Source organism: Narcine bancroftii, chromosome 10 (genome assembly GCF_036971445.1).
Source record: "Narcine bancroftii isolate sNarBan1 chromosome 10, sNarBan1.hap1, whole genome shotgun sequence".
Lineage (NCBI taxonomy): Eukaryota > Metazoa > Chordata > Chondrichthyes > Torpediniformes > Narcinidae > Narcine > Narcine bancroftii.
In genome coordinates this window covers 10,352,682-10,365,966 of record NC_091478.1, presented here as the reverse complement: position 1 = coordinate 10,365,966, position 13,285 = coordinate 10,352,682, and the positions used below count along the sequence as shown (strand labels likewise).

At 36.8% G+C, this 13,285-nt stretch overlaps 1 protein-coding gene across 2 annotated transcripts in view; it reads left to right on the top strand.

The window, feature by feature from the left end:
* The window catches only part of bub3 (BUB3 mitotic checkpoint protein), a 41,914-nt gene extending 28,629 nt beyond the window's left edge, over positions 1 to 13,285 (top strand). For both annotated transcript variants that reach the window (XM_069899774.1, XM_069899773.1), the window contains exons 3-7: positions 578 to 647; positions 1,624 to 1,775; positions 8,374 to 8,532; positions 10,778 to 10,955; positions 11,808 to 13,285. In XM_069899774.1, the coding sequence (XP_069755875.1) occupies positions 578 to 647; positions 1,624 to 1,775; positions 8,374 to 8,532; positions 10,778 to 10,955; positions 11,808 to 12,028 (780 nt within the window). In that variant the 3' untranslated portion in view covers positions 12,029 to 13,285. The remainder of the gene's footprint in view (positions 1 to 577; positions 648 to 1,623; positions 1,776 to 8,373; positions 8,533 to 10,777; positions 10,956 to 11,807) is intronic.

Below are 13,285 nucleotides of genomic sequence, written 5' to 3'. Positions count from 1 at the left end.
CTTTGGGTGGGGTTCCCCCCTCAATTTCTCTTCAATTTTCATGGTTTGAGCAGCCCCAACATATCTAATGGTGACATCTTGCACATTAGTATTTTTTAAATGCCATTTCATTTACTGTAGTATAATTTCTTCCTATTTGGAGAGGTCTTAACTGTCCTTTCTCCAAAGATCCTGCAATTCTTTTATCTCATTTTGAAGATTTGCAACATTTAATTTCTTTATCTCTCTCATCTCTTACCTCCACCTTCTCTTTTATTTTCTGTTACCATCTGCCATTAATATAATCTGCAACTAAAAATTACCCTCTTTAATACCTTTGTAGTTCAAAAGAGACAAAAATATTCTGTCACAAGATTCTGTATTTCTCTCTCCAGCCATTCCATTTTCATCTAAAATATGTTTGTTTACTGATCGTATTGAAGCATCATTGATCTGAAATTTTGATTCTTCCTCTCGTCGCAGATATTGTCTGAATTGCTAAGAATTCCCAGCATTGTTTTATTTCAGATTTGCAATACCGAAGGGTTTTTGGTTTGTGATTGGGCAACAATTAATTATTTTTGCTCCCTGCAAATAGGACCCAACTCATGCATGGAGTGGAGGTTTGGATCTTTCACTGAAAATGCGTGATTTAAACACAGACCAAGGTGAGAAATGTTTACGTTAATCATGTTCCTTAGAGATGCATAATGTGATAGAATTATTAGATGTTCTGTATTATTACATGACAATAAAGGAATTTTGAATGTCATGAATAGGTTTTCTCACTTTATCCTATTTAAAACCATCTCTTAAACTTGCTCCAAATAAAATCCCTCAGATTTTCCAGTCTGACTCCCATTAAGGTGGTGAAGTTAGCAACATTAGTGCCACAGATTCTCAGTTTCTTTTGAACTCTCTCTAGTTTAATTTATAAACACCTAACATTGATGTCACTGAATCAGTATGAGCTCAACAAAGCTCATAGTTTTTTTTAAAGTAAATTTAATGAGTGCATTTCCTATGAGATTATTCTTTAACATGCATAAGGCAAGGAATATTTCAAAAATTATTTGGATTAGTTAAATTCCAAACCATAAACAGTTTCATCTTTCACCTGCAAATCATATTTGATGCTTATTTTAAAAAAAAATATTTGATTTGCCTTTGAATTTTCTGGGTAAACAAATTGTGAATAAGAATAACTCCAGGTATTGGCAGATTGGAATGGATTAAAAATTAATGGATGACTATTTATACTAGTTTTGTGCTTTGAGATTCCATGATATATTACTGTAATGGAAAAATTAAATGTTCCTTGCATATTTTATCACTATGTTTTATCTCAAGAACCTTTTAAAATGTGAACCATGACAGAAGTGAAGTTTTAATGTTTGCTTTCCTTACAACTATATGCTCAGTTTATGACAAGGGGCAAACCTTGGATCATTGATGCAAATAGTAAAAACTCAAAAATGGTGGAGGAACTCAGCAGGTCTCATGGCCATGTGGCTTTGGAAGCCAAGACCTGCTGAGTTCCTCCAGCTTTTTTGTGTTTTTAACTTCAATCACAGCATCTGCAAACTTTCAATGTTTCACTTCATGCAAAGCATGGTTCAGTTAATTTCTTTTTTTTATATATAGAATCAGTTGTTGGTTCCCATGATGCTTCAATTCGTTGTGTTGAATACTGTCCAGAAGTGAACGTAATGGTCACAGGAAGTTGGGATCAAACAGTCAAGCTGTGGGATCCTAGAACACCTTGCAATGCTGGGACCTTCGCACAACCAGAAAGGGTATGGAGGGTCATTATAGTTTACATAAAACCTGGCTTTTGAAGACCATACAACCAAATGTATGATTGTAACATTTTTAATATTAAAAATGCAAGTTATTTAAAATGTAATGATTGAAGGGGGCTGTTTCTGTGCTGTAATGATCTAAGCCTGACTTTAGAAGTGGGTTGGATTGTTAGGCATAATAAATCTTTTGATCCCAAGCTGTATTTTCCCCCAGTGTAGGTAAATTCATAAAAGTATTTCAAACGTTTGTTTGACAAATTAAGCCATCTTAATTTGTCTAACAAAGAGGCATAATTTTGAAATTAGAGCTGGGTTATTCAGCAATGATGTCAAAGTTTCTTTTTGCATGGTGAAGAAAAATTAAATTTCTTTTACCTCGAAAAGACATTTTTCAAACAGTCTTTAGCAAATTTATTAGGGATTGTGGATACTCTTAATGATCAACAGTGATGAAATGGCAAAACATGATCGATATGAAAAATTGCTGGATGAATTCAGGAAGTCAGACAGCAGCTGAGTAGAAATGGTCAGTTATTGTTTCGGTCTGGACCCTTTATTGATAAGACTTAAAGAAAGAAGGTGATAAAGTAGGAAGGAGCTGGAGAAGGGACTACGAGGTGATAAAGACAGAAGTCAGAAGTTGGAGAAGTGGGGAAAGTGAAAGACCATGGGGAGGGGTTGCTGGGTGAAGAAAAGATGGAGAAAAATAATTAAGTTCAGGAGCAGATAAAGAGATAAAAGCAGCGGATCTCGATTGATGTGGGGTGGGGGGGGGGGGGGTTTACCTAAAATTAGAAAAAGTAATTTTCATGCCCTTAGATTTATAAAGCTATCCAGGAGGAATATCACATTTGTGTTTGGCCTCAACCTGACAAGGATGAGGCCAAGGAAAGAAATGTGATTGTAAGGAGGTGGGGGTGTTCAAATGGCTGGCTACAGTAAGTTCAAGTTTATATCCATAGGCAGTGTGTAGGTATTCAGCAAAGTGATCCCCTTAATCTGTGACGTCAACCTACGTTTGGTGAGCCTAAACTTGAACTTTCTTTAGCCAACTATTAAAACCCTTCCACCATTCCTACAGTGACATGTTGTCTTGACCATATCCATTATCAGGGTGAGTCTAAATGTAACATTGAGGAACAACACCTCGTATTCCTCCTGTTTAGCCTTAAACCAAATGACCTGAATATTGATTTTTTAAAAACTAATTAAACATAACTCCCACCTAGTCCACTGTTTCAATCTCTTCTTAACCTACTTCTGTACTCAGTATTTTCCCCCTCTTTCTAACTTCAATCCCTCTCCTGGCGGTCTGCCCCTCTACCTCTCACACCTACTGCCCTACCTCTGTGTCTTTCGCCCAGCTTCTTCACACCCAGCGCCCCCCCCCATTATGTAATATCCTCTTCCCTGTAGTCTTGATAAAGGGCCCAGATTTGAAATGTTGACTGCCCATTTCTACTCATAGATGCTGTCTGACCCACTGAGTTCCTCTGGCTATTCGTTGCTCGAGATTACAGCATCTGCAGCTTTCATGTTTCTCTACATGGACTGATTGATCTTCCTCTGCATTTGTGTAGATTTTGCTATGAAAGTACAATTGCTTTGGTACATTGAAAGTTCATCATATCTTTGCATAAAGTAATGAGTATAATAGGATTATGTTTCCGATTTCATGTATTAAAAAAAACAAATAAATGTAAAGGCTTGTTTCCTATTGTAGAATAATTTTCAAGTTAAGTCAAGTTTATTGTCATCCGATAGGACAAATACAACCCAACAAAACTGTGTTCTTCCGTCCTCAGGGCAAAACAGGCAGACACAGCCAGACATAGAACACGTACAAACCATATATATGCAGGTCAAGTATTTGTATATAGAAATGAGAGTCTTGGATGGTTAGTATGAGCAGTTCCTTTGGTTGTTCATTCTCACTGCTCGTGGGGGTTAAAGTATTAGGAATTTGAACATGTCCAGAAAACGGTGCAGCTGCAGTAACAGTCATCATCCTAAAGGAAAAAAGATGAGATGGTTTGTGTGTTCCTTAGCACTGAGGAATTTTATTCGACCTAACATTTTAAGAATCCCTTTGTTTTGGAAGGGGGAAGTTGATTCAACTCCAAGTGGAGTCTACATGCATTTGACCAACAATGAAAATAGAGTAAATTACTGGTTCTTTATTTATTGTTTTCTTTTTGAAAGCGGGTATGATGTGGAAAATTAGTTTTGTATTTCCTTAGTGCAGTGGTTTAAAAATTTTCTTTCCACTTAAATACCAGTTTAAATAATCCATATGCCATTGGTGCTCTGTGATTAGTAAGGGATTACTTAAGGTGGTATGTAAGTGGAAAGAAAAAGTTTGAAAAACATTGGCTTAGTTGAACCTTAAATATTATCAGAAAGGGAGGGATATTTTTCATTGTCTAAGTAATTTTCATCTTTTCCAAGCAATCATATGAATAAGGTTCCAATTTGTCGTTACAATGTTGAAAAATAACCTCGTAGCCTAAGCTCTGTTATTACATTGCTATTTACTGCAATATTTACTAACTGGTTATGAAGCTATTCCATTATCCTTGGTCTATTTTTTTTAAGTGAGATCTTTGTTTAGCAAAAATAGGTTGTGGTGAATGAGGATATGATTTATAGCATGTTCAGTTCCAAGAGCCAGTGATGAATCTATGACAGAATGGAGTGGAACAGACAGGCACTGTCGATGAAACTGTTTATTGGTTCACTGGAATTCATTATGGCATCAGTTTCTTTTATCTGATTGAGTAATACTGTTCCTGATGAATGTGTGCAGAGTAGACTGGCAGAATCTGCATGACCTATCAGCTCTCTCATTTGATTTATGAATGCATAGGAGTTGGGAATATCAAACTTGCAATGCGGAAAATACCCGACAGCCAGTCATTCAAAGAAGCGCATGCATTGTATATAATTTATATCAATAGTTTAGATTATAAGTTTGAATTCAGCAAAAACTGCTAATGTGTGAATATACATTGAGATGTTGGCTTTCCAACTGGAATGGCATGGCATGGTGTCTTCACTAGAGTGCATTAATTGGCTTTAGCTGTGAAGGTTCTTTAAAATTTTATGCATTAACAAATTTCCAGCAAACAAAACTATAGTAGAATTCCTTAGATTTCCAGTGGGGCATCTTATTTACTGATCTTGCACTAGAGCAGTGTAAGTGCCCTGTCACCTTGAAATCAACAGGAAGAAATGGCTATCTCATGAACTTACTGATTTAATTTTGGATTATTTTAATTTGTTATATGCAATTGTTTTAAGTACCCCAAGTGCTAAATATTTGAATTTCCAGTGATCATAAACATTGTCTTGATGACAGCTTTAACACTTAGTAAATCTTGGGATGGGGCTTCACAGATTGTCAATGACTTTCTGGAATCAGAGTTGTCCAAGTCCTTGTTGGGCCATGTTGATCAGCTTAGTCAGGGGTTATACTGGGGGGAAAAAAAGTATCTTGAGGCCTTCACAGTGATTGAATGAAGAAGCACACAATTTTCACTGAAAAAAAAATTGAAGTTCTACTTAACTGAGGCAAATTATATTCCCAGGGCATGTGAGCGTGAAAGGTCAGAATGGAGATTGGTTTGTCGGCCTTCACTCTATTCCTTAACACTCCTTGTGCATGTGGAGCATACTGCTCTGTTTCCTTCTGGCGTAAGTGTTGTATTGCCTTTAGTTTTGTACAATTGTTATTGTGGCTCATCAATATCAGGTAAATGAGTCACTATTTGAAAATAGTAAAATAAAAGCTGCCATGTTTATTCAGGTTTTAAATTTGGAACGCTGACTCTATTACATCGAAATAGATCAGTAAGAAAGGCATTTGTGCTTTTTGGATACAAGAGTTGGATATGTGTGATATCCTTTCATACTCTGATTCATAACCATATAACCCTCGACAGCACAGAAACAGGCCAGTTTGGCCCTTCTAGACCATGCTGAACATCTCCTCCCACCCATAACCCTCCACACCTCTCCTGTCCATACACCTTATCCAACCTTTCCTTGAACGCTAACACCAATCTCGCTTTTACCACCACTGCCAGAAGTTTGTTCCACACCACCACCACCCTCTGCGTGAAGAAATTCCCCCTCATGTTTCCCCTAAACCTTTCCCCTTTTGAATCTCTGCCCACTCTCAGTGGAAAAAGCCCATTCCCATTGACTCTCTCCTTCCCCCTTATAATTTTGAATACCTCCATCACATCATCCCTCAACCTTCTACGCTCCAGGGAATAAAGTCCCAGCCTCCTCAACCTTTCCCTGTAACTCCAACCCTGAAACCCCAGTAACGTTCTTGTCAACCTCCTCTGCCCTCTCCTTCCTGTAGTTCGGCGACCAAAACTGTGAGCACATCTTCAGGGTAAAAGAACCAATTTAAAACAGAGACAGGGAGAAATTTCTTCAACCAGAGGGTCTGTGGACCTTGTTGCCACAGGCAGATACTATGTCTCTGTCCTTTCTGTTGTCTTCCAACCTTCGTAAAGTTTCCAGTCTCTTGACGTTGTTTACACTCTATGCTCTGCATGTTGGTGGTTTTTAATTGAACTTTTCTACTTTGATTTAAAAATAAAATACTTTCTGTTATGACTTCCGTAGCCACAAGGATGAACTTAAATTTGCTTTATGTGCATTCCAAACTTTTATGCTCTACTTGTCAACATCTGGAAGCATGAAGGCTATTTCTCCATATTTATTGGCAACATTCAAGTTACTCTCCTGCTGTTGTCTTTGCCATTTCTGTTTTTCTTTAATTGAAAGTAAGTGTTGTACATTTTTGAGACTCATCAAGGTCCATGAAATCAACTGTTTTAATCTTCTTTGCTCTGGTCATTTTAATGTCATTTTCTCCAATCCCCAGTAGTTTTTCTGTGCAGTAATTACGAGTGTTAAAACTAAGTTTGAACTTTTAATAAAAATATTTGCTCTTCATTATCTATCACTAAGCTTTGATTCCTTGCACATCCACGTTTGGGAATGTCTATGCTTCTGCAGTATTGTTTTGCTTATCTCTATTTTAAAAGTAATGAGTGACTTTTTGAAACATTGTTTGATCATCACACATCTTATTTTCATGTACATCCTGTTTATTAGATTTCTAATCTTTTCAACGATGTAATAGGGCCTCCCAGTATCTTCACTCAACAGTGGAACTATACTGGTTAAAATGAATAAACTGCTACATTCAGGATTGTTTGAAAAAGTTGAGGTTTTTGTATAGAACATAAAGGAAGTGAAAAGATAGATGTCAATAATTAGGGTTTCCAATCTTGATGATTTAGAGGGCATGAAAGGAGATTATTTGTATAGTTCACAGAAGACATCAAATTGTGTTGATAATTTGGAAGATTGAAGCTCTGCATCATTAACACCATTTTGAATAATTTTAGATATTTGCTCAATGAATGTTCATTGATTTCTGACAAAATGTCAGAAAAAGCATCGAGAAGGCAATTAGAATGGATTATGGTTTGCTTATGGTTTTCTTTTGATTGCCTTACTGACCTGGACTCTTCCTCACCCATTTAGTTGACTGTGAGTGCTTGATATTCTCAGCCCTTGTATGTGGGGAAGGTTTTAATGGCATCAGGAGAGTGAATGGAAAAGGTAAAAAAGATCAAGGGGTGGATGTTTAAAATTCTAGGCTTAGAAAGTGCTGTAGCTGCCCCTGTACTACCTTTGTGGTCTAGGCAGACTTCTCTCTGACTTCAGGATCCTGTCTCATACCTTCCTACAAATGTGTAACATTGGTAGTCAGGAGGAGATTATCTTGAGTTGACAAGCATGTTGCTCCTCATAATCTCCAGAATGCGACTGCCAATCAACTATGCAATCTCCTGGGAGGAATGCAGAATTAAAAGCATCATTGAAGAAAAAAAATTGTTCTGCAAAATTAATCTCCAGGAAATTACATGGTAAACTTTTATCATTAAAGCAGTGCTTTGCAATGATGCTCTCACTTGAGGGTATAAAATGAAACAAGGAATGGAATTTTTACTCAAATATTGTCAGATATGGCAGTAAATAGTGGAATGTGAATCTATTAAAGACATGTATTTCAATTTATTTCTGAAAATTTTGCGAGCAAGGTGAATTCATTAACGTCAAAAATTTTAAACATTAATATTTAACCATTGTTTTAAATTAAAAACTTTATGAATGAACTATGACTGCATAGAAGGAAACTTCTAATTTTGTTTGCTGAATAATCAAATGTTACTTTAAATATGGGTTATATGCAGTTTCTTGCCTGTACATAATTTGTACAGATGTGGGGCTTGAGACATTTGAATGGAGTACAGCATTTTTAGAGTTTAAATTAATAAAGATGGTTTACTTCATGTGATGAGTCTCATTTGAAGTCTTGGTAAAAGCTAATCAACTAAAGATGGCTGCCACCAAGTTTAAGTCAAAAGCTTGCTCAATTGTCCTATCTTTCTGGGCTTGTATTTTACCCAGCAAAAAGAGTGAAAACATTCTCATTCTTGTTGCACATGATTGTAAGGGAAGATAGTTCAGCTCTTGTCTTTTGTCCCTTTCCTTTCACTTTTAGGTGTACACGCTTTCTGTGTCTGGAGATCGTCTTATTGTTGGAACAGCTAGCCGTCGTGTACTGGTGTGGGACTTGAGGAACATGGGTTACGTACAGCAAAGGAGAGAATCCAGTCTGAAGTATCAGACCCGTTGCATTAGGGCATTTCCAAATAAACAGGTAATATTACATGCTTAACAGTGCTATTGGTACTCAATTATTGAATTTAATTGTTTTGTCATTATTTTAGTTGAATGTACACTGAATATTCAACATCTGAAATCTTAGGAAAAGGATGAAAAACCTTCTGACCATTTAAGATCAGTACAGGTAGTCCTTGACATACATCTGTGTTCCATTTTGACGGACCAGTCGGATCTAGAAATGGATGCAATTCGGATGTATGTTAACCTCTGGTCTCCTGCAGTTGGGCATGTGCTGTAGTGTAAGGTTGCTGTATTTTTGTTTTTTTTGGTGGTATGTATAGATGGCCTTAAGTCGCATAAGTTGTAAGTTGGAAACTACCTGTATATCCAGCAGTTTGTATAACCTCTGAATACCCACACTTTTCCAGCTTCCCTTGTTATGTTGAATACACAGATGTGTTGGAGAAACTCGGCGGAAGTAATAGGAAGTATCTATAGGAAGTAATGATAATCGGCATCTTACGCCTGAGCCCTTCATTAGGAACAAACAAGTAGACACCTAAATAAAAAGATTGGGAAGGGGGAGAGAGGGAAGGAGCACAGGCTAGAGATTTTGGGTGGGCACAGGCGAGAGGGTGGAAGAGAAAGATGCAGACAAATGATAAGAGGAGGACTAAGCTGGGAGATAGGAAGGAGATTGAGCATATCAGCTCTGCAAATGAAATCAGCCAAACTCTTTGAGATTTGTTTTTCATCTTCATTACACTGTGTGTTTATAAGTAAATCTCTTGTCCCACAACTTTCCTGAGGTACTTTGCCCAGTTTACTTCTTAGAAAATCAATTGCAGAACAGGGATGCAATTCATTCCAGTATAAAATGTTATTTTTTTTCTTCTTCTTGCTATCCATCCTATAGGATGATTATGGTTCCTTTCATTCAGTTTGTGGGGTTTGATATGAGGAGACCCCATTTCTCAGAAAGGAACACGGTGTGAGTGAATGGATTTAAGGGCTGCACAGGTCCAGATCCACCCTCTCAACATCCCCTCCTGGATCCAGCAGCATGGTGAGGTTCAAGATGGCTGGGGGAAGCTTTGCTGGAGTGAATGGCCAGACCAAACTTTGAAGGGATGCCCTTTCCGCGCTTCATGGCACGTGTTTGTGAGGTGGCCATTGACCCTACAAGAGGATTTGTTCGGCCTTTGTTAAAGGTGGAGTCATGGTCGCAAAGGCAGGGGTAATAGGTGGAGGAGGGAGAGAGAGCACAGCAGCAAGCAAGGGGAGGAGGGATGGCTAGGTGAATAGAGAAGGAAGGGGGTGGAGAGCTGGGGGGAAATAAGACGGGAGGAAGCGAGGGGGAAAGGAAAGCAGGTTAGCAGAAACCGGAAAAGTCTATGTTAATGCCATCTGGCTGGAGAGTGCCCAATCGGAAAATTGGAGGTGGTGTTCTTCTAATTTATGGGTGGTCTTGGTGGGATAATACATGAGGCTATAGATAGATGTGTGAGTATGGGAGTGGGATACCGAACTGAAATGGTTAACCACTGGGAGGTTCCTTTCTCTGGTGTGGATGGAGCAAAGGTGCTCAGCGAAGTGATTCCCAGTCTGCGCTCAGTATCTCCAATGTAGATTTGAAAAAGTAAGTTTTGGATGGGGATGAGAAACTGCTTTTCCCCAGAGTACCAAATTTATAGAATTCTCTGTCCAAGGAAATGGTGGAGGTTACACAAATACATAATATGTAAAAAATGTGTTTTCAATGTATTCAAAGTAGAGGAAAAGGCAGGAAGCTAGAGCTTAGTCCATGACTAGATCAGTCATGATCTTATTAAATTACACATTTTTCTTATTCTGCCTTGGCATATTGTAGTTTTTGGCTGCAGCAAGTGAGAATTTTGGTGTATCTGTAATGTATGTACTTGTGTAATTGGTAATAAACTCTCATTTTATCTCTATTTAAATGTGGTATGAGGCATCCAATATTTTGAGTAAGGCCCTTATCAGATCTGTGGGCATGTAGTAAACTTAATATCAAGATCAAAATAAAGCAGTTCTACTCCTCATTCACATTTACAAGTAGTCTGTTCCCTGTACTTTTAATATTTCTCTATTTATATTTGGCTATGTACAGCATTGGATGATATACATTATGAATAGATTCTTATGTATTTTTAAATCATAAGGACATTGGGAGGATTAACGGCTTTTGATTAGTAAGATTTTAAAGCTATTTTTGTGTAATTTATAAATTTTAAAAAATATTATTTTCTCCTTTTTAGGGCTATGTGCTGAGTTCAATTGAAGGACGTGTTGCAGTGGAGTACCTTGATCCTAACCCAGAAGTTCAGAAGAAAAAATATGCTTTTAAATGTCATCGATTGAAAGAGAACAACCTTGAACAAATCTATCCCGTCAATGCCATTTCATTCCACAGCGTTCATAATACATTCGCTACAGGTGAGATGCAACTTGAAAAGGTTCTGTATTAGTGAACTTTGCTAAAATGTGTACTCTTATTTTGGTCTTGACCTGGATGGATTGTGCCCAGTTAAAAAAGTAAGCATTTTATTTTTATATCAGTGCAATCTCAATGCAAGAGCATTATAAATGCAGACTTTAATTCTTATTTTCTTTAGACTCAATAACTAGTTTTTTTAATAACTTGTGGCAGAATTGGTTTAACTGAAAACTAGTTTCAAGTGTTACTTTCCACCACATGTCTGCTGTGCTTCTAGTGATGGAGAGTTTAACGCTTGATGTTTTAAAAAAAATTATTTCCACTGTGAAATCTCAATTATGAAGTACAATATCCTCGATGTGAAATTTGCTTAAAAAAAAATTTTGAAGCATTTTAATCTCAAAAGTTAAATGTGAACAGAGCATGCTATAAATGTGGTATTTAAGTTTAGAAATGTTACATTTCTAGAACTTTTATCTGAGCAAGCAAAGAAGGCGGTCACTTTAACAGAACAGTTGTGAATAAATTTTGAGTGGGGGGGGTTTCTGAAACTCAAATTTTCTTGATAAATGGGTATGTGATTGCTGGTAGTTTTGAGGTAATTGAACAGCATATTAAGCAATAAATTTGAACGGGTTTAATTTTTAAAAATGTAGACACATACCACGGTAACAGGCCATTTCAGCCCATGAGTATGTGCTACCCAATTAACCTATAACCCCAGGTACGTTTTGAGCATTGGTTAAGTGTTATAGATCCAAACAAAAGCTGCCCACCTGCCCTCTCTTGAGCCTGCATATGGTATGTGTATTTTGACGACCTTTTACTAGCATTTTTTTTTTAAAACTTAGGTGGCTCTGATGGATTTGTGAATATCTGGGATCCTTTCAATAAGAAAAGATTGTGTCAGTTCCACCGCTACCCAACCAGCATTGCATCACTTGCTTTCAGCATTGATGGCTCTGCTATTGCAATAGCATCATCATACATGTATGAAAAAGGAGAAATAGAACACCCTGAAGACAGTATCTATATTCGACAAGTGACAGATGCGGAAACAAAGCCCAAGTGAGTTTCTCTTCAGCTGGCTTTTATCCTTGCTACCATTTGGCCATACATTTATTAAGTTTTCTAATTTCATGAAATGAATTGATGTTGAGTAGATAATACAGTTGCTGGCAGAGCTAGTATTGATTTTATATTGTTCTCCCAAGCCTTCAATATCTGTTGGGTGATAGAAGTCATTGATAAAAATGTGCCTACTTATTTTTCCACCATGTCAAATACGTCTTTTTGTAGTGCAGTTCTGCTTAGATCAACAAACATTTTGTCTTTTATGTTAGAATTGTTTTTATCATATCTTCATTTTTCTGTGTGACACTATTCAATTGTGTAAGTCTCTAATATTAAGATCTGTATAACTTAGAATTGGTCAGTTTTATAAACAGCAATAAAAAAAATGGGAATTTATGAAATATTTCAATCACACAGATATACTGTACTTGGTCTAGCTAAAAGTTCAAATCTGGGTTTTTTGTGGCAAAGGATAAAAAAAAAATCACACTGTCATCTACCGTAATTCTGCAGTTTTTAACCATTGTTAAAAAAAAAGCTTGTTTCTGAAGTTGATTGAAGTTTACAATTTTTCCTTTTGTTCACTTGTATGCATTTATTTTAAACTTTGTTTAAAATTCAATAAAGGCATTTAAAAAAAAAAGATTTAATTTTTTGAGAGGGAGTACTGCATTGAGTACTGACTTCTACATATAATATCAGCTGAATCTGAGTTGGGGGTAGCGATGTACGTATGCTTGACACATATTGATTGAAAGTTTGATGTTTGTGTCAAGGCTTTTCTTTAAGTCTATAATTTTTTTTACAATGAAAAGATTTTTAAAAATGGGGGGTGGGGGGAAGAGAAAGAGAGCAAAATAACAAAGCCTATCTACAGAATTGGAATTTTCCAATTTATTGGTAAGGTATATTTGAAGCTACCCAGTAGGATAATAGCTTGAATATCAGTGTTGCCAATCCTCATACCACATTATTAGGAGTTGTGTTAATTTTGAAAGTAACTGATTAGAACTGTTCAATTTCATATTATGCCTGTAAATGAACATAACAGTTACTGTGTCTCGTCCGAATACTCAAGAAGATCTAAGGTGTCTTGTGCAAATCCTTACAGCATTATCATCCAAAGACCAATTACTGGTAGTGACTTTGCTTTTGAGGGTGGACCAAAGGGAGGCTAAGCAGAATTTTATTGGTGTTAGATCATCTTCAAGCTATATCTGTTGATGGAACATTAAAATCACACATTTTTTTGGCA